A 24,495-nucleotide genomic window follows, 5' to 3' on the forward strand; every position below is an offset into this window, starting at 1 on the left:
TAAAATACCGTGTATTTCTGCCTAGAAAGTACCACATCTGTTTCAGTACGCATGCATATTTGCAATACAGAAAAACAAATACTTTCTTTACCCATTTTATGTAATTGTAACATGTGAGTGCAATAACCCAGAGTTATACATGGAGGTGGGTATTTTTTAAAGAATGGGTGTACTCTGCTTATGAAAACACTTGTGCACATATCAGCCATCACCTGTTCGCCGGCACCTCCACCAGTTAACCCAGACCGTCCAGCAATTCACCCTAATCCCACCACCAATGCTTAACCCAGACCTCCCACCCAAAAACTGAAGACAAAATACAAGTGTGAATTTCCTTCAGCAACTTAATTAGCAGGTGCAAAAGCATACACAAATGATTGGTAATGGATGTGCATATACCACTTATAAAATAGCATCTTGTGCACAAACTTCCACATCCCACTCTGGAATGCTCCTAAACTGTCTCCTTTTTTCCCCCTTTCACATTTACATGTGACACTGCTGGTGCGCGCACATTTCAGACTCTTGCAAACATATACTTGTGCACGTACATCCTACTAGGTGTGTGCAGCAAGAAAAAATTAGTTTTGTTTGAAAATTCTTTTTTGGGGGGGTTCTAATTTATTTCTTAACATAGGGACCCGAGACCATCGCTCCGGCAGTCTCGCTTCCTCCTCCCTTTGTAAATAATACTACATGACAACTGTATGGTATAACAAAAGGCCGCAGTTTTATTGAACATAACCCGAGCCAACATCATAACATCAATACAAATAACATCCCTTCCTCCACTTCCTCCGCCGCCTCCCGCTCTTCGCTTACACCGCGGCCCGGTGATAAGCAGGCATTTGGCCCCCCTTTTTCCCCTACTCACCCCCGCCGCGTCACAGCGAGGGTAAGCTTGCGGCCTGAGCATCGGCCCCCCCCTTGCTCTTTAGGCCTTCCCGTGCAGCAGCTCCAAGCCACACGGGCATTCCTCCCCCCCCCCTTCCGCACATTCTATTACAATATCAGAATACAATCCAACATATGGCTCGGGTTTTCCGCCGCCACTGCGACATGTACACAGAAAGCACCAGCAATAAACCCCAACAAAGGGAGGGAGGGCGGGTAGAAATGCTCTGCTTGCTACGCTGCCTGGGTCTCAACTGACCCTCTCCCTACGCTTTCCCCTTGCTACCCTGCCTAAACACCAATGGGAGCGCAGCATTCGAAAGATGCTGCCTCCCATTGGCGCCCCCGCCAGCGCAATCCTTTCCCCCTCCCCCCCCCCCCCCCCCCCCCACAGCTCCCTCCCCTGCTCGTCCGTCTCTGTGCTCGCGCCCATGTTATGGGCGGCGATTCCGGACGGGCCCGGATCGCCTCCTCTAACATAGGGACCCGAGACCATCGCTCCGGCAGTCTCGCTTCCTCCTCCCTTTGTAAATAATACTACATGACAACTGTATGGTATAACAAAAGGCCGCAGTTTTATTGAACATAACCCGAGCCAACATCATAACATCAATACAAATAACATCCCTTCCTCCACTTCCTCCGCCGCCTCCCGCTCTTCGCTTACACCGCGGCCCGGTGATAAGCAGGCATTTGGCCCCCCTTTTTCCCCTACTCACCCCGCCGCGTCACAGCGAGGGTAAGCTTGCGGCCTGAGCATCGGCCCCCCCCTTGCTCTTTAGGCCTTCCCGTGCAGCAGCTCCAAGCCACACGGGCATTCCTCCCCCCCCCTTCCGCACATTCTATTACAATATCAGAATACAATCCAACATATGGCTCGGGTTTTCCGCCACAACAAAGATCTGGCTACAGTCTTTGTACCCCCACTGCGGCCCCAGAAGCCAGCTGCCGACGCAGCCCATCTTCCAAGGCACTATTGAACAGGTCAATACCAACGTCGGAAAGGTGGACCCCGTCTCCCAGGAAATAACCCTCCAAAAGGTCCCAAGACCACTGATGCCGAATCCAAAAACCACCCTCCCGGACCAACCATTTACCTATTTGACGGTTCAATTTTTTGACGCCATGGCGCCATAAAGGCTCACCTCGGTGGCGTAAGCGAATAATCATATCCGACCAACCCAAGTGAGTGTGGGGCAATCGATTAAGAAGAGACGCCAAATCCTTGCGCATCAGTTTGAGCAATTCCCTACAGGTCAGGTGCCCAATATCATTGCCACCCAAATGAATGATGACCCAGCGAGGGACACCCCAGCGATCAATATTGCCTTGCAAAATGTCACAGAGCTCCCCCCATTTCATCCCTCCTTTTCCGATCCAGCGCACCATGACGTGTCGACGATCAAGATTCAAGTTCTCGCCATTCAGCCGCTTCTTAGCCCGGCGATAGGCACGGTGAATAAAGGAATGACCCACGATCCAGGCACATTCCCCGCTGTATGCTCCCCTGACCCGATCTGCAAGACAAAAAACCAGATTACGAAGCAGCCAAGGGGAGGAACCGCGCGTTAACGCCGCACGTAAGCCCGGAACACATTCGACTTCCATCTCCCCAACGCCTGTATCCTCGCAACCGACCAGCCCAGTTCCGCTGCCGTGGTAGCCGCACCAATGCGAAATGAATGGGACGTATAACGTCCAACCTCCCACCCAAAACTGCCCACCACCCTACGCAAGACAGCAACGAACTGATACCGGGTGAGGGGGGAGCCGTCCGCATGCACGAGAAAATGACCCCCGACTTCCGGCCGCAGAGCTACATACGCCAGCGCCAACCGCACCGGACACACCACCCCGCACGCCGCTCGGACTAAAGATATCACGGCGCCCTTGCCCAGTTGATCAGTTTTGGACCGCCGGATGCGAAGCATGACGCGCTCCGCATACACGGACACATCCCCAACCAGGAAACCGGCCTGATCGCTGGCCGCCTTAGACCGTGCAACCAATTCCCCGATGCGAAGAGCACCAAAGAAGGCCCAAGAAAAAGCCAAACGAAACAACAGCAGCTCGTAAGCCGAGTCACAAATCGTCCGCAGACCGGAGGCTAAGGCGATTAAATCCCCATACCGAATAGGCCGTCGTCTGTCCATCCGTACACCCGCCCCCCTGCCCCAGCCGGCTAACAGCTTCGTAACTAGGAAACTACGCAAAGGAGGGACGTGACCCGCCAATTTGCGAAAAAACGTAAAACCGGCCAATTGACCCCGAACGGCCGCCAGGGAAAAACCCGCGGACTTTGCCCACAAGATGAACTGGACGACCGCCGAATCGGGCACCCGACCCCCGGACCAGCCCTGGGATAAGAGAAAACGATGAACGGCAGCGTTCCCCGCCACATAGGACCTCCACGTCGTCGGAGCCACGGAACACCGGATCAAGTCCCAGATGTCGTCAGGCCAAGGGTCCACAAGTGCGCCGGGACCGGCTCTCCCAGCCGTTCTGCCAGAGGTGCCGCTGCCCGAAAGGAGTCCCACTTAAAACGAGAGAGAGCATCAGCTATGAGGTTCAATGACCCAGGAACGTGTTGCGCACGCAACTGAACATTCAACTGTAAGCATAACAAGACCATGACTCGTAAAAGAGCGGACACCTTGGGGCACTTAGCGGATTGCTTGTTCACCACCTGGACGACTGCGAAATTATCGCACCACCAGACTATTTGTCGATTTGCCAGGTGCCGCCCCCAGATAGTCAGGCCACCACAATCGGGAAAAGTTCAAGGAAGGTAATGTTCCTTACGATACCCTCAGCGAACCAAGAAGGAGGCCAGGGCTCGGCACACCACCGACCGCGGAAATAGAGGCCCAAACCCGACGCCCCAGCAGCATCAGAATACAACTCCAGCTCGGCTGTGGACACTTCTCGCTCCCGCATCAAGCAAACGCCATTGAACGAGCGCAAAAATTCCTCCCAGATCGCCAATTCCTCCCTTACAGGCCGGGACACGCGAATGAAGTGATGAGCTAACCGCACTCCCACCGTCCGAAAGGACAATCCACGAATGAACGCCCGACCCATGGGGATGACACGACACGCAAAATTCAAGGAGCCGATCAACGATTGTAACTGACGCAAGGTAACCTTGGCCGCCCTCTTCACCGTGTGAACCAAGGTCCGCAGCTGCTGTACTTTATCTAATGGCAAACGACAGACCATGGCCACGGTATCCAGCTCAATCCCCAGGAACGTGAGGCGGGTGACAGGACCCTCCGTCTTGTCGTGTGCTATAGGGACGCCAAAACGTGCGGCCGTGTGGAGAAAACCACTCAACTGCCTCCGACACGCATCCGAATCGCCAGGGCCAACAAAGAAAAAGTCATCGAGATAATGCAGCGAGTCAGCGCACCCGTTGTGCCGGATCGTAGCCCAGTGTATAAATGTGCTGAACGCCTCAAAAAAACGCACACGACACCGCGCAGCCCATCGGCAAGCAACGATCAACGAAGTACCTGCCCTCAAAGGAGAAGCCCAACAAAGGGAAACAAGACGGGTGAATGGGCAGCAAGCGAAAGGCTGATTCAATGTCAGCCTTCGCCAGCAACGCTCCCGGCCCGGCTTTACGCACCAACGCAACCGCGTCATCAAAGGAGGCATATTTCACCGCGCACGCCGCTTTCGGAATAAAGTCATTAACCGACCCCCCGGCCGGATGGGATAAATTCAGAATCAGGCGAAATTTCCCAGCTACCTTTTTGGGAATGACAGCCAACGGGGATAAGTGCATCCGCTCGTATGGGCGAGCTGCAAAAGGGCCAACAATACGCCCCAAATCAAGTTCCTCCTGCAATTTTGCCTCGGCCACCTGTGCCAGGTGAAAGACGGACCTGGAATTTCTTGCCCTGCCCCCATGCCCCGGACCCGTATATGGGATACGAAAACCTTCTTGGAACCCGTCTCGCAAGAGATCCGCGGCTATCCTATCCGGATAAGCACTCAAACCCGCGAGCAATTCAGGAACAAAAATAGGGGAGGCTGCCTTGTGGAGTAAGAGTGAACTATTTGGGCCCCTTAGGAACCCCGAGTCCTGCCCCTTGCGAACACTTAAGGGCAGAGTGCGCGCCGCCGCAGGTGGCGCAAGCGTGTCGGAACTTACACTGAGGAAACAGGCACGTAAGTTTGTTGTAGCGCCAACAAACATCCGTTGCCCCTCCCGCGCTCCCGGAGCTAGCTCCCCCTTTATGCGCCCCCCCAGCTCGAAAGGAATACGCACCAGCCCCGGAGGCCGGCACCGCACCCACGGGGACGGGAGCTCCAGTACTCCGCTGACTGGTGCGCACAGCACCTGCGCTCTTATTAGTCATCTGTGTTAACCACAGATGTATATCCTGGGAGCCCCAGGACGTATACGTGTTCCCTGCCATCTTGTCTCGGAATTTCTCGTCATAGTTGAGCCAGGCCCAACCATCATAATCCCGGAACGCACCCAAAATGCTGTCCGCATAGGACAGCAAAGCACCGTACTGGGAGGGCTCAAAGTGACTGACTACACTGGCTAACCGTAAAAACCCCCGCATCCAATTGACGATGTTTTTTGCTATGCGCGGTGCCGAACCGGATTTTCTAAGACGCTTTTTTGCTTTCTTAGACAACCTCTTCCCCCCCCTTCTGCCTTCCAGAAGCTTGAAGATATTAACGAATTTGCGCTTGCGAATACGCTTAACCATTCGAGTCGGGACCTCCTCCCACAATTCGGATAACTGCGCCACGGCCGGGTGACCCGCCTCACATTTAGGACCTTCCCCTAGCAAGACCCGCCGACTATGCTGATCCGTACCAACGCTCGAATCCGAGGAGGAAGAGCTAACACTGGACGCAGCCCGAGAACGGCGCCGCTTCCCTTTACTATGACAACCCCGTCGCAGCGACCCGTCCTTACCCTCATCGACGTGATCGCTGAGAGCACCCTCCGTCTGCTGGTCCGAGGCCTCAGTGCCTACTGCCGTCAACGGCTCGCCGTCTCCCGAACAATGTGCAGCCATGGTCCTGGCACCTTGGGCTTCCCGGTTCCTCCAGGCTTCACGGCTGGACGGACCAGGGAGATCGTCCTCCGCAGCATCTGGGAAAAAAGGCCGCCCGCCGTGTCCCCTTGGGACCCCCGCGCGCCGCGCCGCGCTCGCAGGCAGAGGCTGCTCTCGGTGCCAAGACACGCCAGGATGGTCAGCAGCTGGACCGGTGGCAGCAGGGAAAATTGGGGCGCCCATCGAGACCCCCGGCATGGGCGGCCATCCGCCAAAGCCCGCGCCACCACCCACAACCACCCGTCGTCAGGGCCGGAAACAAAGCGGTACCCCGGACCTGGCCAAGTGATTTAAAACCTCGGCTATCAACTCTGCCGTGACAGCCGGGGCGGGCGCGGCAGGGGGGCAAGGCAGTGTAGGGGCAGAGGTGCGACGCCTACCCCGAGAAGGGGACACGGGGGATTGCGGCGGGAAAGGCCGCCGAGCTGCGCCATAATGGCGAACCGCAGGGTCCGCTCCCGCGGAAGACCGGCCTACCCGGGACCGGCCCGCGCGGGGGCGTGCCCGGGCAAGGACGGGCCCAGGTGTGGAAGAGGCTGCCAGAAATCCAGAGGGTGGTCTCCCCTCAGGGGAAGAAGAAACGGGGCAAGGCCCCGAAGCCCGGGGAGGCAGCAATGGCGCTGGGAGAGCCGGGAGTAAGGCAGCCGTTGGAGGGGGAGGGACTGCCGACCACGCGGGCAGGACAGGCAAGGCCAGAGCCTCATCGACTGGAGGGGCAGCGAAAAGGCCGAAGTGAGAACCCGGGCTGATGCTAGGGGGAGGGGTATCCGGCTCCGGGCCGCTTTCCCCAGAGTCCGCAGCAGCGAAGACGGGAACGAGAGGGGGGCGGGCGGGGCTAGAAGCGAGTGGGGAAACGAGTGAAGCAGGAGCAATAGGGGCAGCGGGACTCACCAGGTCCGGAGCCGGCAAAGGACATGAAGTAGCCGGGGAGGGAGGCCGTTTGGGGGGAGCCGCCGAAGACGCGCGGGAGGAACGAGCCCGCGATTTCGGCGCCGCTTGCGCCCGAGAACGCCGCATGATCGAGGGACGCCGCAGCCAGGCAAAGGGAAGCGCACGAGGCAGTTGGGACTCAGACACGCAGCACACAGAAATGCTCTGCTTGCTACGCTGCCTGGGTCTCAACTGACCCTCTCCCTACGCTTTCCCCTTGCTACCCTGCCTAAACACCAATGGGAGCGCAGCATTCGAAAGATGCTGCCTCCCATTGGCGCCCCGCCAGCGCAATCCTTCCCCCCCCCCCCCCCCCCCCCCCCCCACAGCTCCCTCCCCTGCTCGTCCGTCTCTGTGCTCGCGCCCATGTTATGGGCGGCGATTCCGGACGGGCCCGGATCGCCTCCTCTTAGATTCAAAATGAACAAAAAAAGTGTTTAGTTTGATTCATTTTCATTTAATGTTAAAGTCAATGGGGGAAACAGTTACAGGTAGTTTCCAGCCTATATTGGGCTCCAGAATAGGGGGTTTTCTAATCAATTGTCTTAAAACTTGTGGAAAGAAATCAACAGAAGGGGACAAGAACTCCAAGGTACCTAGGAAGATTGGCAAGACTGGATAGTGGCACAAAAAGTGGCATGAATAGCCTACAACTCTGTAAAAGGGGCAAAGGGGTGCCAGCATTGGCAGGATTTCACCAAGTCACTGAGAGAGGAGCAAAGAAGCAGAAAAAAATGTCACACAGCTGGCGGCACTTGTTCTCTAACACTGTCAGGCTTCACAACACAGCCTGGTATATATAATTCAGTCTCTATCCTGCCCTAAATGCTCCTCTTGTGCCCACTGCCTAGGCAGAGACAAAATCAGTACCAGCTCTGCAAGAAAATCAAAGGTCTACATCAAGTAACTGCAAAGCAAAAAAAAAAAAGGAACAGCAAGCAATACAAGTCTGATCTGAAACACAGAGCTTCATACGCAGCACTGCCTCACTGCTTTCCACTTCTGTGTGACTGACTGGCATGGTGGCAGCAGCAAAAATGTTGATTGGGAAAAGTAAGCCTTGTACTCAGAAAGAGCTCAAATAGCAGAAACTTCCAGACAACATCTTCAGAATGCAAGCACAGCAAAACTCTGACATGTTCAGTTTTCAAGATCAGCATCACTGTACCTGAGGCACTGAGATAGGTCCGATTGGCAAATTGCTTTGCTGTCAAATGTCATCCCTGTTGTATCCTTGACAACACGTCCTTCCTACCCAGGTCTCCTGATTACCTGCTCTAAACTTTGCATCAATTTCTAACTGTACACTTGTTGCTCTCCCTATGATTTTGTTATGCCCGGTCGCAGATGGCTGCAACCACTTCTGCTTACCTCTTTCTTCACCTCCCTATAACTCCATGGGGTAGATTGGCAGCATCCGCTAGCTACCTACGACCTGCCTACCACTTCCAGGCCTCCCAGGTTGGCATGGACGCCGCCGACCGCCATCTTGCCATCTGATCTCTCTAGGCGCGGGTGCGCACTCACAGGCCAGTCTTATCCACGTCATGGTGGGAACCTCGGGGGCGTCCCTTCCAGATGACGTCAGGATCTGTGGATATTTAAACCTGTTGGCCTCTCCAAAGATGATTTGGCAAAGAGTTACATCCTTGCTATTTCCGCCTTGCTTCCTGAGGACCCTGCGTTCCAGTTCCAATTCCGACGTGGACGTCTCAGGTACCCGCTCCTCGGGGGCCTCTCTCTCGTCCTGGCTATCTGCTCCTCGGAGGGCCAGATGCCTGGAACTTTGTCTGCTCCATTCCCTGGGGCTTCTTGGAACCAACTCGCTCTTTGTGAGTCCTCCACCCTGATGATCACTTTCTACCTACCAAGTGCTTATCAGGTGTACCCTGCGCTGCAGGCCATTACCATCACTACAGAGAGCTCTGTCAGAAGTGCCTGCTCTACGGATCTTTACCACACTATTGAGGACCTCACAGGTGCACCCCTTCTTGCGGACCGCTACCAGACCAACCGAGGACCCTCAACGATGTACCCCACACTGCGGGCCATTACCACCTCCACCTAGGGCCTCGACTGTGCTTCTCTTTCTACGGACCGCTGTCACCTCTTCTGAGGGCTTCATCTGCATTTCCTACTCTGCAGGTTTTACCATCTTTACAGAGGACATCATTGGTGTACCCCACCCTGCGGGCCACTTCCATTTCCTTCAAGGTCTCTTCGGTGTACCCCACTTCGCGGGCCACTACCATCTCTACAGGAGACCTCTCCAGTATACTCGCTTCACGGACTACTACAAGCGCTATGGAGGTATTCCCTCAGGGCACTACATATCTCATCAACCCTGTGTCTCAGAGCCTGTGTGGACTCTCTCTTTCCCTGGCACCATCCCCCCCCCCCCCCCACTCCATGGGTAGTGCTTCTATCTCTTTAATAAAGACTATATTCATTCTGTGCCTTTCTCTGCTGAGACCTAGCCTCCCGACAGTGAGGCTCACGGGGCTCCTCCCTATGGGCGGTACCACCTCTCACTTCGGCCCAGGGTTCACACCCCTGACATCACAGAATCCTAACAGATTTCTATGAGTCCATTGACTATAATAGCTTATAGAAATCATTGAATTTCAAACAAATAGGATTCATTTAATTCATTTTGAGGCCCCCAAAAACGAAATGAATTGGCACCTATTTGTTTCATTTTTCTATTTCGTTTTAAACTAATGCACATACCTATATGCTACTTATTTGCTTAACTTCCAATTTTACCAATCTAAACATTTTGAAAATGTACTGAATAAATTCCTGCAACATGCAGAAAGGAAACAATTTTACAGAAAACTGGTTCAAGCAAGAACTTATTGTAAAAAGGATTGTGGGATTGTTCTACCTAACAGCTGGATTTAAGGATCAGGATAAAGTTCCATGATTCTTTTTGTACCGGTATTAGCACCAAAGCACCTCATTTTTCACTGGCATTAAAGTGAGCGCGCTCCTGAGAAGGCAGGCCCTCATAGTCCTCCTCTCTCCTCGACTGATTGGTCACCATCAGCCCCAGAGAAACTTGACTATCCTTTAACCTTTCTCTGAGTCAACCATCAGTCTTCTTTTATGGTCCACAGTCTAAATACGGCCATGGTCATAGCAGATGGAAATATGATACAACCTACCTTGGGAGATCTGGTTGGTCTGTCGCACTGCTTCCTCCACTGTGGTACAAAGCACATGTAGCATGTTTTGAGAGATGCCCTCCAGAGCAGTAAAATCTGCCACGTTATAGACATGCTTGTCATCGGGATCACTAGCTATCTCGTTCAGTTCAGCCAAAACAGCATCTTTGATGCCCACGGCATACACTATGATGCCTGCATGCTTCACGTTGTTAGCTGGCTCGCTGATATTATCTTGAGCCTGCCCATCGGTTATTACCACTGCAAGCTGAGGGATGCCTTCCTTGCCTCGACTCCCGGCTCTTTCCGTGAAGTGATTCTCCAGCATATACTGTAGGCTCTGTCCAGTTTTTGTGCCCCCTCCTTTGTACTGCAAAGCCTGTATAGACTGTAAAACTTCCTCCTTGCTGCTGTAAGTATTCAGATAGAACTCAGTTCGTGGTGTGTCACTGTACTGAATCAGGCCTATGCGGATTTTATCTTGGTTAACATCAAGGCTGCTCACCAGGATATATAAGAACTCCTTCATCCTTTTAAAGTTTTCCGTTTCAATGCTCCAGGATCCATCGACCAAAAAGACAATATCGGCAACAGTGGCCTCTCTGCAAACTGGAGGAGAACATAAGATATATTTAAATGTTTGCAGAATCTGTATGCATGAATTTTTCTTTGTTTGCCTGCTCCATGGGCACATTCCCGTGCCATCGTTTCTGGAATTTCTGTTTTGAGGGCATCAAACACCAACTGACAAACAAAATACGTAACACCATCAAGCAAAAACAAACAGGTTCCAAGTTACCCAATGCGTTTAGTGAGATTTTGAATGTGATTTTATGAATATATTTCTGTTCCTCGCCTTGAAGGTGAGGAAGTGCGGGTTATAAATGATTTAAAATAAATAAATAAATATGACAGAAGGGTATATAGCTTGATGATGTGAAGAAAACCCAAAACCCTCAGTTCACTTAAAAGTTTGCGAGTGCAGGACCCACGCAAAGAAAAAAGTTCATTCTGCGAAATTCTTGTTGACCACAATCTCACACTGAATTGTAACATAGGGCATCGGCATGAAGACAGCAATGCTGAGTCTGAACCTGTAGGAGGATGCTTAAGAACATGCCAACAAGCTGTTTTGGACACTAAGCACCTCACATTAAGCGTGAGTTATCAAGAAACCAGTCCCCCCCCCCCCTTAAAAAAAAAGAACAAACTGGCATACATTTATCACTCTTCCTCTTCTATCTAGCTTTACATTTTATTTAATTGGTTTTCCACTGAGCACTACTGAAGGCAACAGAAAAGCAATTATTAGGGGTGAGTGGACCATGGGTGATTTCTTCTACCTGCCGCAGGTCTTCTTGCATGAGTATGGCCATCAGGAGTGCAGATCAAGGGCCAGATGTCCTACAAGGTTTTTCTATTTTTCTGGGGGGGGTTAATTTTCAAATGGCTCCCGTAAATGCAAAGTTCAGGGGCGGTTTTAACGTGTGGACTTTGGCTGCATTGTTTCTCTCAGGATATTAGCAAGTGCAAAGTGCGTGCATTTAAAGCGTTTGTGGACTTTGCACCTGCTATTTGTCAGGGTAGCTGGGAGAAGGCAGGGGAGCAAAAGAGTGCACAAAACGTTTGGAAATAGAGTGTACATACACCAATTTCCTCCCCTTACTTAACCACCCCCCAACAGGAACACCTTTTTCCCTGTAGCTAAAATTATGTGTGCTATGGAAGCCATTCATACTTTTAGTTGTATTTGAGGATGGCATTCTTCACTGAGTAAATGTAAAATGCCTTTGAGAATTGCCTTTTTTGTGCCTATGGGATCCCTGCTCAGTGCCCAGACCCCCCTACATTTATGAGTTTTTCCCACTCCATTGGTCCTACATAATTCAGTAGCTGCAAGCTTTTTTTAGATTAGTGATGAGAATGCTTTTAGTTTCAAACAGATGAAATGCTTTAAGTGTGTTTTATTTGCAGCAATCTAATTTTTAACTACTTTGTTTTAATACTCAGCTGGCGCAATGTTGTAAGATCTTCCCACATAATCACTTTCTGGGAAGATGAACTTTAGCCTGTACTGGGGTGAAGCACGCAAAGATGAAGACATTACATTCTCTCCGCCGCACTAGCTGTACTGTCTCCACAGATGCTTTCCTGTTTGTTCACTGCTGTCCTGCTTTCACAGTGTCCTGCTTCCATAGCACCCTGTTTCTCTTAATGCTGTTGTTTATGCTTTATTCTGCAAAGAGTTTCTTGTTTGAGTCACATGATGTGGTGAACCTGGCAGATGATAGTCACTGGACTCCAGGTGTCATCCCTTGACAATCATGCTCCATCATTTGAAGTGGCAAAAAATAATTATCCGACTGTATCAGACAGAGTATATATCGATCAACAAATATATGCAAAAATTCCCAGGTTTTATGCTGATTAAAGTGGGGAGAAAGGAGAAAGAAAAACCTTGATCTCTAGAGCATAAAATGGCTGCTGGTAAGAAAACTTCGGCACTCAGCTCTTTTGATGATGCCATGATATCAGAGTTAAACTTCACAGTCAGAGTAGCTCTGACTGAAAAATTAAGTACAATTTCCTAGCAAATTGCTGATCTAAAATCCTCTCTTTCAGACCTCTGCCCGAGGTTAGATGCTATAGAAGGCAGAGTTTCGATAATGGAGATGATTCAGTGGCCTATACTACTAGAAAAAAAGCTTGCGAGTCAAGAAGACAAAATAGATAACCTCGAAAACAGATCGAGGAGAAATAATTTACAATTCATGGGACTAGGAGAAAATATTTCTGAAAGGTCCTTAGCAGATGTTCTGGCCACATGGCTCCCTGATGTTTCGGGCTTGACAGAGCTGCAGGACAATTTGGTTATTGAGCAGGCCCACGACCTGAGAGTAAACAAAGATGGCGATATGCGCCCTCAAATTGTCATAACGAAAGTATTTAATTTTGCTCATAAACCAATTATAATGCAGACTTACCACAAGAAATCAGAGATATATTATCAAAATCAGCAAATTCAATGTTTTCAAGACTATTTGTCTAAGGTCTCACTGAAAAGAGTTTACACCATTATGCTCTGTACATGTGCAAAGGCAGATTCACTTTGCTCTGCAATTCCTTGCTCTTTTAAGAGTCTGTAAAGCAGGGTTCGCTACAAGTTTTGACAAATTAGATGCCACTAAAAAGTTTGTAGATGCTATATGACAGGGCTTTTCATACAGGAAGATGTGGTCTGCCCCGCTCTTGGTGGTGCTAATTACTTCAAAGTTGTTTCTACACAAGTTTTGAAAGAAGTTCTGAGAAAAAGTTTGAAACATATAGAGTGGATCTGCTATTTCTAACAAGGAGTTACTGGGAGCTCGTTTTTTAATCAGCATTAGTTGAGTAGTGACGGAGATGAGATTTTGAGACTCTACTACTAGCTGGAAGTAATCATTGGTGCTGGTGTGCGGTTCTTAATCATAATGCTCTATAAATGATTCGTGAGCCTTAAAATGTTAATTCACCTGAGAAACATGGAAACGAGTTGCGGACTTTCAATTCTTTACGACCTAGGATTGAGTGGATTGAGTAAATCTGAAGAGCTCAGAATTTTGCGCATGCCGAAAAATTGAGAAAAAATGTTCCATTTCAAAATCTTTTATACTTAAACTGAGTCCTAGGTTGAATCTGGGATTATTTTTCTGCGTTCCTATCACAGAGGTAGCCTTTCTGGCCCATGGAATTTTGTACTACCTGTGCACTTCTTTATTTTTGTATAACAACAATGCTTACTCTGTTTGTAATGGAGAGATGATACCCAAGCCCATCCGAATGTATCTTGGGCTCTCCATTTGTGAGAGCAATGCTTTGGTTGCACATGGTTTGGGGGGGAGTAGGAAGGGGAGTGGGGAGGTGATGTACCTTAGGCTCTCAGCAGGGAAGGGTAGAGGGAGGAGGGGAATAAAAATTTAGGATGGTTGGGAGAGGAATGAGACCTGGTTGACTAAGGCAAAGGAATGGATTTATAAAAGGAATATTGGGGAGATTTATTTATTTTATTTAACAGTTTTATATACCGAAGTTCTGGTAACAAAGTTATGATAATTTGCTACATAATACGAAACCATGGGATACTTATGACTCTAAGGACTAACAGCATATTGGTTGCAATGATCATTGGTAAATTCACTATGGTTGGGAGATGTACAAATACCTACATATATACAAGTTACTAAAATGAATAATCAGTTGACATAGGTGATGTTGCGCTCGGGGGTGGACCCTTGTCCTGGGGCAGAGATGGAATGCCTCCTGAAAGGGAACAGGAGGTAACTGCCCCAGGGGGCGGAGCGCTGGAGGAGACAGAGGCTGAGAAGAGCTTCACCACTGGAAGTCCGAGGTCCCCCTGGGAGGAGCCCATAGGGACCCGGGCCACTTGGACTTAGGTGGGCCTCGCAGGGTCTCCTGAGAAAATGAAAGTCCGGCGTGCCCACGGAGACAGGGGGAGCGCGATCGGGTTCAAAAGTGGCTGCTGGTTGGAACAAGGAGAAGCAGAACAGAGTTGGTGATGACAAGGCGAGGAACAGAGCCAGAATCTGGAGATGAGGTCAGGCAGGCAAAGGTCAATATCCAGAGGTCAGTCCGAGGAATGGTCAGCAAGCAGGGGTCAGGTACCGGAGGTCAGACAAGGTCAAAGGCAGGCTGAGGTCTTTGAGGCAGGCGGCAGGCAGGCAGGTCAGGAACAAGCTGTGGTCTTTGAGGCAGGCGGCAGGCAGACAGGTCAGGAGCAAGCTGAAGTCAGTACCAGTAAGTCAGTCCGAGGGTACTACCTGGGTAGACGAACACAGGAACAAGCAGGACACAGGAACTAGGATGCAGGAACAAGTCAGGAACAGAACTGGAACAGAAGGATCCTAGAACGAGACTAGGAACAAGTAGGAACAGGAACAAATGCGGAGGCAATCTTAGAACAAACCGACCCGATTGCCAAGGCAAGGAAGCAGAGACAGGAACTTCCTTATATCCAGGAATCAATCAGGATGCGCCACAGAGCTAGGACCCGCCCTTAGCCCTACATGAATCTGGGCAGTCCACGCACGTATGGGCGTGGCTAACATGACTGAGGACGCTGAGCCTAGGCATGAGGCCTGGCGTGCAGTGGAAGGCCCGGCAACCGCCGCTGTAGGACGTCGGGGCCTGGCAGGACTGGCTACTACCACGAGGGAGGTTGTCCCGGGACCCACTATGGAACCATGAAGGTGAGCAGGCCCGCGGGCGGGACGGCTGCGGGCGGGGCACATAACAGGTGACATAGAATGTGGAAGTGATGGACTCCCCCATAAAAAGGGAAAAAGTACTCACACATATTTACAGATTAAAAGCAACATGGTATTGTTACAGGAAACCCTTATGAATGACGAGGAATACAAAAAATTGAGGAAACATGGGTATAATCAATGATTCTATTCCTTGGGAACATCAACGCACAATGGAGTTGCCATCAAATTGTCTTTTGTACTAGAAAAATATTGTGCAGATGAAGGTCAGTACAATAAGGTTGAACAGAAACTTTTTGGGAAACCTATTATTGTTGCCTCAATATATGCTCCAAATCATTTTGAGCATTCTTTTTTCACCACATTGATAACCCAGTTATTGGCACCTGGATCTGTACCAATGATACTGTGGGGGGGGGGGGGGGGGGGGGTGCGGGGATGTCACTTTAGATAAATGTTCAGAATCTATCTGTAAGTAAAGGGATTCAATTCTCTGCAACAATTTATCTTGATTGGACATAGGGAGGGTTCTCCATCCCACAGAAAGAGATTATACTCATTATGCTAGGGTGCATCCCTCCGAGTTTTGAATGGACTATATTTTACTCTGTTAAGCTATTTGACCAAGTGAGGGTCTCTACAATTGGGGTTTTAGTCATTTTGGACCATTGCCCTGCACTATAGCGAGCCAAACGGTGTCAAGTTCATCAGTAAACTGGCATATGCCCAGTTTGGCTAAGTAGTGACCTTGATTTCAAACTCTTTTTAGAGGAAAAATGGCAGCAATTTGCAACAGCAAATAATCAACACAAATAATCAACACAGCTAAGACTGTACTTGAGGTGAGATCATCAGTTATACCGCCACTAAGAAGCAGAAGAGGAATAAGGACATATTAGAACTAGAAAAACAACTGTTCTATTATAAAAATCAAACGAACAGATTGCATGCTGACGAATGGTCTATTAGATTTAGAAACACACAGCAGATATTAAATGATCTCCTGCACCAAAGCGCGTCAGGAGCGTTATTTGCTTTTAAGCATAAATTGTTTCAATATGTCAATAAATCTGGGTGCATGTTGGCAAATTTAGCAAAGGCCCAGATGGCTTCTAAGTTTATATGTGGTATTAGAAATGATCAAAATGCCTGGGTTATATCCACAGCAGAGATTGGGGAGATGTTTACAAATTTTTACCAACAACTCTACACTGCTGAATCTCATAATGAGTATAAAAATGAGAGAATTTTTTGCTGATTTCAAACGTTCTCAACTAACAGAGAATAATCTAATAAAATTAAGCAGCCAGATTAAAGTACAGGAGATTCTCCAAGCAATCTGCGAATTGCAGTTGCACAAATCACTGGGTCCAGATGGACTTCCACCACTTTTTTTTTTTTTTATAAAAGACTTCAAAGTTTGGTGACCCCCATCTTTAAAAGAGCTTTTTAACTATATGATTGAAAAAGATGTAATGCCCAACACAATGAAAGTAGCTGCTATAATAGTTTTGCCAAAACTAGGTAAAGATCCTGCAAATCTGTGTTATACTCCTGCCCGCGGGTCCAGCCACGAGCAGGCACTCACCTTCGTGGCAGGAGCCGCAGTCAGCCCTTCTCCTCCACTGCAGTGAGAGCCACGAACTTTGACGTTCCTCTCCTACATGACGCCGGTTGGGCAGCAGCGGTGACCCAGTGCTGGCGAGAGGTCAATGGCACCGGCTCGAAGTCAAAGCTATCCATCCAGTCGGGGTTTTTGACTGAAAGAGAAACTCCATTTTCTCTAAACGAGCCTTACGGCCCTTCGATGTCATTTGGGCACATTTGGTGCAAGTTAGGACATCGTGGTCGGACTCCAAACACATAACACAGACCCCGTGTAGGTCAGTGATGGACATTGTTCGAGTACAATCAAGGCACTGACAAAAACCCAATGCCATGACTCAGTCAAAAATTTAGCCGCAGTGCGGTCAATGGCCGGTAGGCCCCGAAAGGATAACTCGACGGGAATCGACCGCAACAAGGTTAAAACCTTACCTTTCAACCGCGGAGTATGGATATCAATAGGGGGACCCCTATGGGGTAGAATTTTTTGGAAATTTTTGAAAGAAGTTCCGTGAGTAAAATTCCTGTCAGGAATCTCAAGAGAGCTCCTTAACCCGCGTGGCTACTGATGCATGGAAAAAAGAAGACTGAAGGGGGATCCCTGCTGGATGCAGGGTCAGTGCATTACTGTGCATGTCCAGTAGGTGCCAGTTAAAGTTCTAGAAACTTTGACAAAAGTTTTCCGTGATTGGGCTCCATCCTGAAGATGTCACCCATATGTGAGGACTACCATCCTGCTTGTCCTGCGAGAAGGTAAAAAGTATGCAACAGGTGGGGACATTGTTAAAAAATACCATTCTAGAAGCACAGTCCAGATGTACTCCATGCATTAAGAAAGGTGGAAGGAAGGCAAAACGATTACTGGCATGGTTAAAAGGTGAGGTGAAAGATGATATTTTAGACAAAAGATCTTCATTCAAAAATTGGAAAAAAGATCAATCAGACGAAAATAGGATAAAGCATAAGCTTTGGCAAGTTAAATGTAAGACACTGATAAGACAGGCTAAGAGAGAATTTGAAAAGAAGTTGGCCATAGAGGCAAAAACTCAAAATAATAACTTTAAATATATCCAAAGCAGAAAGCCTGCGAGGGAGTTGTTTGGACAGTTGGATAATTGAGGGGTTAAATGGGTGTAGGCTTGCTTCCTGCTTTGGCTGGAAGAGGGTGTAGGTTGGAGTGGGGGTGCAGGGATCTGTCTGCTACAAGACACTGCTAGTTGCCCTCCCACCTTCCTGGTGATCCTAAGTCAGGGAAAAAAACAACATGTATGCTCCTCGAAAATAGACTGTTAGTTATCAGATTTGGCAGGACATAGGTATTGTTGCTATTTTCTAAATGTTATCTTTAACATCCTGGCTACTAAGCATCAATTTTCCCTAAATAAAGTTCTGTATCATGGGTGATAACAAAACATGCCATAAACCTTAGCCTGCTTATGATATGAATATTTGTGGCTAACTTACTTACTCCTGATTCCAACGTTCTGGCGATTCCTCTCTTCACCTCTGAAGCAGGTGCTAGCTGGAGAGCATGGGCAGGGGAGAGGCTTGCTTCCTGTTTTGGCTAGAAGAGCAGGTTGGCTGGTTTTCACCCTTCAGGATAGCAGGGAGATCTGGTCGGTCTCAGACCCTCCTTTTGCTTTCAGGGATACCTCAGCACAGGTTCTCACACTCAGGGTTTTCTGCCCAGTTCTGTGTTCAGGATTTGGGACTTCACTTCTTCTGGGGGCCTCTGGCTTTGCCTCCCTGTTACCGTTTTGGCTTCCGGGTCACTTTGCCAGGAGGTTCTTTTTCTTTCCTTCCTTTCTGGCCTCTTTCTCCTTCTTGCCCCCCGTCTTATACTTCCCAGCTGATAAATATGCATAAGCTCTCTTTCCACATTGCAAGTCTTTTTCTCCCCCCCCCCCATTACTTTGGGAGGGTCCTGACATTTTGCAGGTCCTAGCTGCATGTCAGAGTGTCAGCACTGTCCCAGGCTGCTCCCCCCTTGAACATCCTTGACACTTGCTTAGGATCTTAAGTCGTATTGTCTCTTCTGTCTTTCTTTATTCGCACAGGACTGGCAAACAGGCATATCTTATAAGGCCTCCTATACTGCTTTAGAACAAGGCCTCTAGTTTCCACTGTTGCAAGGCAGTTTAAAGTTCACTTGGGTAAAAGTCCTTTTCCTGCTGTAGCAGAGTTTGGGCCTGTCAGTAATTATCCTGTGCATGGCTATTATAAGTCATAATTGGAGCATCATTGATAAACAGGAGATATTGCCCTACAGGGACACTCAGAGAAGGTAAGGCCATCATGGAAAAATTAAACAATTTCTTAGCTTCGGTGTTTATTTATTTTATTTATTTAAAATCTTTTCTATACCGTCGTTAAGTTATATACCATTACAACGGTTTACATACAGGCACATAAATTAAAATTGTTAAATGTGTACGGTAGTACATTCTAAGAAGTGCCACTAGATACGGTTACATCATGTTGTAAAAAATTGTATTTGTTGAATGAGGTAAATCTTGCCCATATATACATGTAAGTTACTTATTTACAGGTATAAATCTCGTGTTCTGTTTAATTCTATTAAGTTAGCCGTGAGATAAACTAGTAAGTTACTACAACGCATATGTTGAGAACAGTGCTGTATGCTGGTGATCTTCTGCCTGATCCTGCATACTTTCTATTCTCCTTTCTCTTCATAAAAAGCTTGTTTAAAAAGCCAGGTTTTTAAACTATTTTTGAAGGTCTTTTTGTAATCTGACCTCTAGCGGCATTGTATTCCACAGTGTAGGGCCTGCTAATGATAATGCCCTTTCTCTAACTTGGGTTAGTCGCGCTGTTCTAACTGAAGGAATGGTTAGGAGCGCTTTGTTGGCTGATCTCAGGTTTCTGTGTAGGACATGTACCCGTAGTGCTGTGTTCAGCCAGTCTGCCTTTTTGTCGTGAATTAGTTTATGTATTATACATAGGGTTTTGTATTGTATTCTGTGTTCTATTGGTAACCAGTGTAACTCTGCTAGAGTTTTAGTGATATGGTCCCTCCTTTTACCAGTCAATATTCTTGCTGCAGTGTTTTGTAGTATTTGAAGTGGTCTTAACGTTGTGGTGGGAGTCCTAGTAAGAGGGCATTACAGTAGTCAGTCCTAGAGAATATTAGTGCTTGGAGCACTATTCGAAAATTTACAGGTGTTAGTAAGGGCTTTAGTTTTCTGAGAATCATGAGTTTTGCGTAACCTTCTTTTACTTTTAGTGATATGTGCTGTTTTAGACTGAGTTCTGTGTCCATTATTATTCCGAGGTTCCATATCTTTTGGATAGTTCTATTTTCTGGTTGTTTTTTAGTATAATTGGGGTTTGGATGACCTCGATGTTTTTCCGTTCTAAGTGTAGAAATTCTGTTTTCTCGATGTTAATAACTAGTCCCATTTGGTTTAACAGCTGTTTGATAATATCTAGGTACATATTAGCTAGATTTAATGTTTTCTCAATTGTAACATCAATTGGTAGAATTAGTTGAACGTCTTCTGCATATATGTAGTGTGTGATTCCCAGTCCTGCTAGAGGATGTTGGAGAGATATCCATTCTGGAGAAAGTTTTCATGGGTGATGATTCAGATGAATTGAACCAAATCACGGTAAACCTGGAAGATGTGGTAGACCTGATTGACAAACTTAAGAGTAGTAAATCACTTGGACCAGATGGTATACACTCCAGGGTTCTATAAGAAATAAAACATGAAATTTCAGGCCTATTTCAATTAATTTGTAACCTATCATTAAAATCATCTGATGCACCTGAAGACTGGAAGATTGCCAATGTAACCCCTATATTTAAAAATCGATCCAGGTGTGATCCGGGAAATTATAGACTGGTGAGCTTGACTTCACTGCCGGGAAAAATTGTAGAAACTGTTATAAAGAATAAAATCACAAAACATTTAGAGAGACATGGTTTCATGGGACACAACCAACATAGATTTACCCAAGGGAAGTCTTGCTTCACAAAATTTCCTACATTTTTTTGAAGGGGTGAATAAACATGTGGACAAAGGTGAATCTGTAGATGTAGTGTATTTGGATTTTCAGAAGGTATCGACAAAGTCCCACATGAAAGGCTTCTAAGAAAACTAAAAAGTCATGGAATAGGAGGCGATGTCCTTTTATGGATTTCAAGCTGGTTAAAAGACAGGAAACAGAGAGAAGGATTAAATGTTGATCTTACGATTCGGCCTGTGGCAGGAGACACAGACCGCCTCTCCACCTCCCTTTCTTCTTTTTCTCTGTGGCTGGAGCCACGCTGTGCCCTCCACATGGCCCAGAGGCCACTGACGTACTTCTCTTGCGGCCAGAGCCATGCTCTGCCTGTAATGCGGTCAGGAGACTGCTGACAACCCTCTCAAGCGGCAGGAGCCGCACTACTATTTTTATCCTGCTGCCCGGTGCTGCCAACGCTATCTTTACGTGGCTGGAGCCGCACAATGTCACCCGGCACAGCTCGGAGGCCATCAGTATTCTTCTCAAGCAGCAGGAGCCGCGCTGAGGCACCTCCTGTGTTTAGGGGATCGCTGTGGGTGTTCCCTGCGGTCCAGGGACCACCGAAGGCATTTCTATGTGGCCTGGAGGCCACCGACCTTACCTTGGACCCTCCGTGGGAGACGGCTTGCATCCCCGGTCTCTCCTGGCGGCTGGAGCTGCCAGCGATCCTCCTTATGTGGCAGGGAAGCCACCTCCAACGTGCTAGGCCTGGTTCATGGCCTAGCTCTTCTCCTGCAATCTCCAGCGTGTAGCATGGCTGCTGTCCATGGTCCTGCACTTCCTGCTTCCTTCCTAGGGAGCGAGGCCAGCTCTCTCTTCTTCTTTTAAAGGGCCAGCTAGGGAGGAGGTCCACTTCTGAAATCATCGTGGGAGTCGCCTCTTCAGCCCTATAAAAGGGGCTCATTGTCATTCCTTCCTTGCCTTCACAAGGAGCCAATCTTCCATAGGACTTCTCGTCATCTGCTTCTCAAGGCACTTCATTCTATGTGGGATCCCGTTTCTTTGTGATGTCCTCACGCTATGTCTTCGTCTTCATCATCTCAAGGTCTCCAGATGTCTCATCTTGATGTCTTCTTTATCCGGTACATCTTCGTCCTGGCAGTGCAAGTCTCCATGAGGTTCCAGCTTCTTATTTTAACCTTCGTTGTAGAGGCATCCCCTCGAATCCTAAACCTTGCCTGGATCCTCGGAGTCTGCACCCTGCCTCCACCTCACAAATGAACTCTATTATCTGATCCGTTCCGGCATAGCCTGCCTGGCCTTTATCAGCTGTGCAGGGTGCATTTTGGAACAGGCTTCATCTGAGTTTTCTCTTCATCTTCTACCTTCCCTGTGTGGGGAACCACCAGCGTGGTCCATGAACTGTCTTCATTGGCTGAGTGTATGGATGTGTGATGTGCAGTACCGACTCAGCTCTGCCTACTTGTGTGGGGGACCACTAACGTGGTCCACGACCAGCATATCCCGGCTGTGTAGGGCGCGCTGCCTGCGTGGTCCGAGACCAGTCTGGCTAGGCTGTGTAGGGCGCGTGATGTCCAGTACCGACCAAATTCTCTTAAAGCAACCCATGGCCTTCCAGAGTTTCTTCATATACATGACCAGAGTTCCTCTTCACTCCACGTATCCAGATTGCATTCTTCATGTATCGAAGTCTCATCTTACTTCGTATCCAGAGTGTGTTCCACTTCACGTATCCAGAGTCTTGTCTCACTTCAAGTCTTCGTCTTTGATGTCCTCATCTTCTGACCACTGTCTGCCCTGTCACAGTTGCTGCTCCATGCGGCAGGTCCGAAAGGGCATGGAATAGTCGGAGGACCACTCATGAGACCAATATAGCACTGTTTGGGTCTCTCTGCTGTGTACAGGTGTGGCTGTGGTTGAGGTAATCATTCTTCAACTTCAGCCCATGCTGGAGCACCTCTCACCTGCCTCGGTGCTTGCCGGAGCTCCTCTGCGGCTGTATCGGGGCCCAGAGGCACACGAAAACACCAGAGATGGAACTGCTATCCGCGTTTCCACAACAGGTGAGTTTTCACATTGGAAACAGGTAAACAGTGGAGTGCCTCAGGGATATGTACTTGGACTGGTGCTTTATAATATATTTATAAATGATCTGGAAAGGAGTATGATGACTGAAATTATCAAAATTGCAGATGACACAAATTTAGTTCTGGGGGAATTCTGTGCTACTGCAGAGCACAGAATTTGTGCAGAATTCCCCCTGCACATAATTGCCAAATTCTGCACAGAAAATGGCAGAAAAGACCCCCAGCATGCCACGAACAACTGCGCGCTGTTTGCGGTGAAGATTAAGGCCCCTGTGCACTATTCGCAGTGAAGATGAAGGTCCTGGCGTGTCGTGGGACGCGCTTGCTAGCAGTGAGGATGAAGGCCCCTGTGAGAGTGAATATAGAGAGGTGTGTGTGTGTGTGAGAGAGGGGAGGAGGTGTGACAGCGAGAGAGCAGGGGGTTGTGAGAGAGACCAAGGAGGGTAAGCAGGGGGGTGTGAGAGAGAGCAGGGGTTCTGCTTGAGTGTGGGTGCCAGAGAGAGGGAGCCTTTAGGAGGAGATTGTGAAGGAGTGTGTATGTGTGTGAGAGATTGGGAGCTCATGTGTATGAAAAAGGGATCGAGTGTATGTGAGGGTGTTAGCTTGTGTGAAGGGATTGTGTATGTGTGAGACAGAGCTTGTGTGAAGGGGTACGTGAGAGAGAGAGATAGGTAGCCTGTGTGAGGATGTATGCATAAGAGAGAAAGGGAGCTTGTGTGGGTGTGTATGCAAGAGAGAGGGCCCCTGTAAGAGGGGATGTGTGTGTGCGCGAGAGAGTGAGGGAGCCTTATGAGGGTGTGTGTATGTACACTAGAGAGAGGGAGCATGTGTGTGTGAGAGAGGGAGGGTCAGAGGGAGCCTGTGTGAGGGGCAGTACTGAAAATGGGGTCAAATTCTGCGTGTGGCGATAGAGTGGAAGGGTTTGAGCCTAGAGGTGGAGGTGAGAAATACTGACAGGTGGAGGAGTTGTGGCCTGAGAGGGCAAAATAGGGGAGTAGGGAGAGTGAGTGGAAGGGACACTCATAGGGTAGAATTTCTAGGGAAATTCTGCTCAAAATATTTAAAATTCTGCATCTTTAAGTAATAACTTTTTTCTGTATTAATTTTGACCAATATAAAGTATGCAGAATTTTGCGTTTTTGTGCGCATAATTTTTAATTTGTTTTGCGCAGAATTCCCCCAGAGTAGTTAAATATCAAGAGGATTGTGATGAATTACAGGAGGACCTCACGAGACTGGAAGATTGGGCTTCCAAATGGCAGATGAAATTTAACATGGACAAGTGCAAAGTGATGCATATAGGGAAAAAATAACCCTTGCTGTAGTTACAGAATGTTAGGTTCTATCTTAGGAGTTATCACCCAGGAAAGAGATCTAGGTGTCATAGTAGATAATACATTGAAATTGACGGCTCAGTGTGCTGTGGCAATCAAAAAAGCAAACAGAATGTTAGGAATTATTAGGAAGGGAATGGTGA

At 48.4% G+C, this 24,495-nt stretch overlaps 1 protein-coding gene across 1 annotated transcript in view; it reads right to left on the reverse strand.

Annotated features, from left to right (window-relative positions):
• Positions 1-24,495, reverse strand: part of COL6A6 (collagen type VI alpha 6 chain) — a 339,806-nt gene that overhangs the window by 198,412 nt on the left and 116,899 nt on the right. Inside the window, 1 exon segment of the mRNA XM_029589350.1 lies at positions 10,073-10,681. Within this exon segment, the coding sequence (XP_029445210.1) occupies positions 10,073-10,681 (609 nt within the window).

This window comes from Rhinatrema bivittatum, chromosome 2 (genome assembly GCF_901001135.1).
Source record: "Rhinatrema bivittatum chromosome 2, aRhiBiv1.1, whole genome shotgun sequence".
Classification (NCBI taxonomy): domain Eukaryota; kingdom Metazoa; phylum Chordata; class Amphibia; order Gymnophiona; family Rhinatrematidae; genus Rhinatrema; species Rhinatrema bivittatum.